The 2,566-nt window shown below is 30.5% G+C and overlaps 1 protein-coding gene across 1 annotated transcript in view; it reads left to right on the top strand.

The window, feature by feature from the left end:
- LOC107628809 (BOI-related E3 ubiquitin-protein ligase 1) overlaps window positions 1-577 on the top strand; it is a gene marked incomplete in the record, with an annotated part of 2,072 nt that extends 1,495 nt beyond the window's left edge. The window contains 1 exon segment of the mRNA XM_021120127.1: window positions 1-577. Within this exon segment, the coding sequence (XP_020975786.1) occupies window positions 1-304 (304 nt within the window).

Below are 2,566 nucleotides of genomic sequence, written 5' to 3'. Positions count from 1 at the left end.
GCAGACCATGATGGCCTCTGCTGGCGCCGCCACACACGGCGGAGATGACGGTGGCGCCGGATTGTCATGCGCAGTTGAGGGACAGGCGGAGGACGCAGAATCAGCGTATGTGGACCCGGACAGGGTGGTGATGGTTTCGGCAGCGGCGGCGCGTCCAAAGTGCCGGGGATGCGGGCGGCGCGTGGCTTCAGTTGTGGTTCTGCCGTGTCGGCACTTATGCATCTGTACGGAATGCGAGGCGCACTTCCGCGCGTGCCCCGTTTGCCTTACACTCAAGAATTCAACCGTTGAGGTCTTTCTCTGATCAAAATTTCATCATTTTTTTTTTCTTTTTCTTACCACACAATGAGTTTGTTCATAGCAATGGCCTTCCCAAACAGGTCCTTACTCAACCACCAAAAAAGTTGAAAGAAAAAAACAAATTATAAATAAAATTACATTTTTTTCTCCCTGCTCTTTTGAATTACCTTTAGGGTAATTGATTGTACATGACTACTTCGTTAGGGTTAGGCGTTAGTACTGGCATTTTCTTCTTTATGTTCTTTTTTTTCTTTTTTAATTTTGTTTTTTTTTTCTTTATATATTCTTTTATTTTTCTTTCGTTAACTAGTGTTATTTTTTGTGAGAATGATAAAGTGTTTTTTTTTTTTACCAAAGATAAGATATTCGAACCCGCAACCTCTTAATTGAGTATGGAGAGATTATGCTATTTGAACTATAATTCATTGGCAATGATAAAGTGTTCTTGGGTAGGAATAATTTTTAGTTGTCAATTTTTGTGAGAGTAATATGAATGTTTGTGCATGCATGTTACATTTGTTTTTTAACTTGCAAGGAATCGAATTGAAGTTTTAATATGTTTTGCATAGACTTGGGTGTTTATTTGCTGCTTTTAGGATCCAACCACCAAATTATATTAGAAAAAATACTAGGGGATTAACATGAAAAAAAATAAACATAAGAATATTAATTATTTAATATTTGTGTTAAGTTACATCTTTTTTTGAGGTGATATAAGTTAAATTGAAAACCGTTTAATGTGGTAGTGGCGTAGTTTCGGAACTTGCTAAAATTGGCAGGCCTAATAATATTCCTCAAGGTCCCCGACTATCCGGATGAAATAGTGTAGTACCGATAATTCCATTAACTTTGAATTTACTTGAACTTTTTGTTAATTTGTTAATACAAAATAGGGATTTATGATTTACTTCTTGAAAAAAAAATTAAGCGTACATTTGATTTTCATCCAAACAAAAAATTATTTTTCTTTCGCTTTTTTTAAACATATAAATTTTGTGTAAAACAATACGAAAAATCTTTAAAAAACAATATAGAAAATCATAGACTTTTTCTTGTTTTGGACGCGAAAAATCATAGACTAAATATTTTCCATTTTGTTTTTGGTAGACCAGGCCATTTTTATTTACAATGGTAGACTAACCTTTGTTGAAATTTGAAAAGCCCAAGATAATTCAATCCTGCTTACCTATGAAAACTAAATAGGCCGTTGCAATTAGGCCCATGGTGGCTTCGAAACATACTTGACAGATCTTCTTTCCAAATATGTCAAATTATTTAATTTTAATAGGAAGTTAATTTTATTAGATAAAGCCACACATACAAGAGGTAATATATTGCCAATTCTTCGTATATATGAAGAATTCACTCTAGTGCTATGTATATAATTTGGGCTAATTTTTTGTTTGTTTGTTATAGGGGGTGAATTTTTATAAAAAAAAAATCAGACGATTCAATTTCTGTACTTTTCAAAAATTAGAACACTTCAAATTAGATAGTATCACATTTGATATTAACACTTTAATAATTCATAATTTGAAAAAATACCATTGTCAACCCAATAATAAAAACAAAAAGTGATATAACTTGTATTGTTAAACTTAAAAATAGTCCTTGAAAGATCATTCATTATCTAAATTGGTTTTTAAAATATTTTTTAATCAAATTTATCATTCAAAGATTTTAATTTAACCATGTTAGTCTTTTTCTACATATACACTATTTTTTTTTACATTTACAAGAGAATTAAATCGAAATAACTGAAAATTTTTTTCTTTTTTTTGCAAGTTAAAAAAATTTCTTATTGGCGAGCCACGACAATTGCACCTATCAAAGCAGCTAAGAGAATTATTGAAATTATTAGTTCAAATAGAAGAAAAAAATCTATTGATAAATGAACTCCAATTTGTTTCTGTCACTTCTATTACTAATTTTATCAAAGTTTGCTAATGTAGCACATTAAATGATAACACAACACATACTTAGTAATCTTAATTGGTGACTAACACAATAATTTTATAAAATTAGATCAAATCAATCCCAAATTAAGGGATTTCAATGCCTCAATGTGCTCTTTTAATTATATTTTGATTTGATATAATTTCATAAATTTATTAAGTTAATAGTCAATTAGAACTCTTAAAAAAGACGTGCTACATCAGTAAACTTTGACGTCATCAATAAAAAAAATGACAAAAAGACCAACGTGATTAACTTAAAATCTTTAAACAATAAATTTGAGTAAAAAAAATTTTCAGAAACTATTTAA

The sequence above is a fragment of the Arachis ipaensis genome, chromosome B01 (assembly GCF_000816755.2).
Source record: "Arachis ipaensis cultivar K30076 chromosome B01, Araip1.1, whole genome shotgun sequence".
NCBI lineage: Eukaryota > Viridiplantae > Streptophyta > Magnoliopsida > Fabales > Fabaceae > Arachis > Arachis ipaensis.
This window is presented reverse-complemented; position numbering and strand designations above follow the sequence as displayed.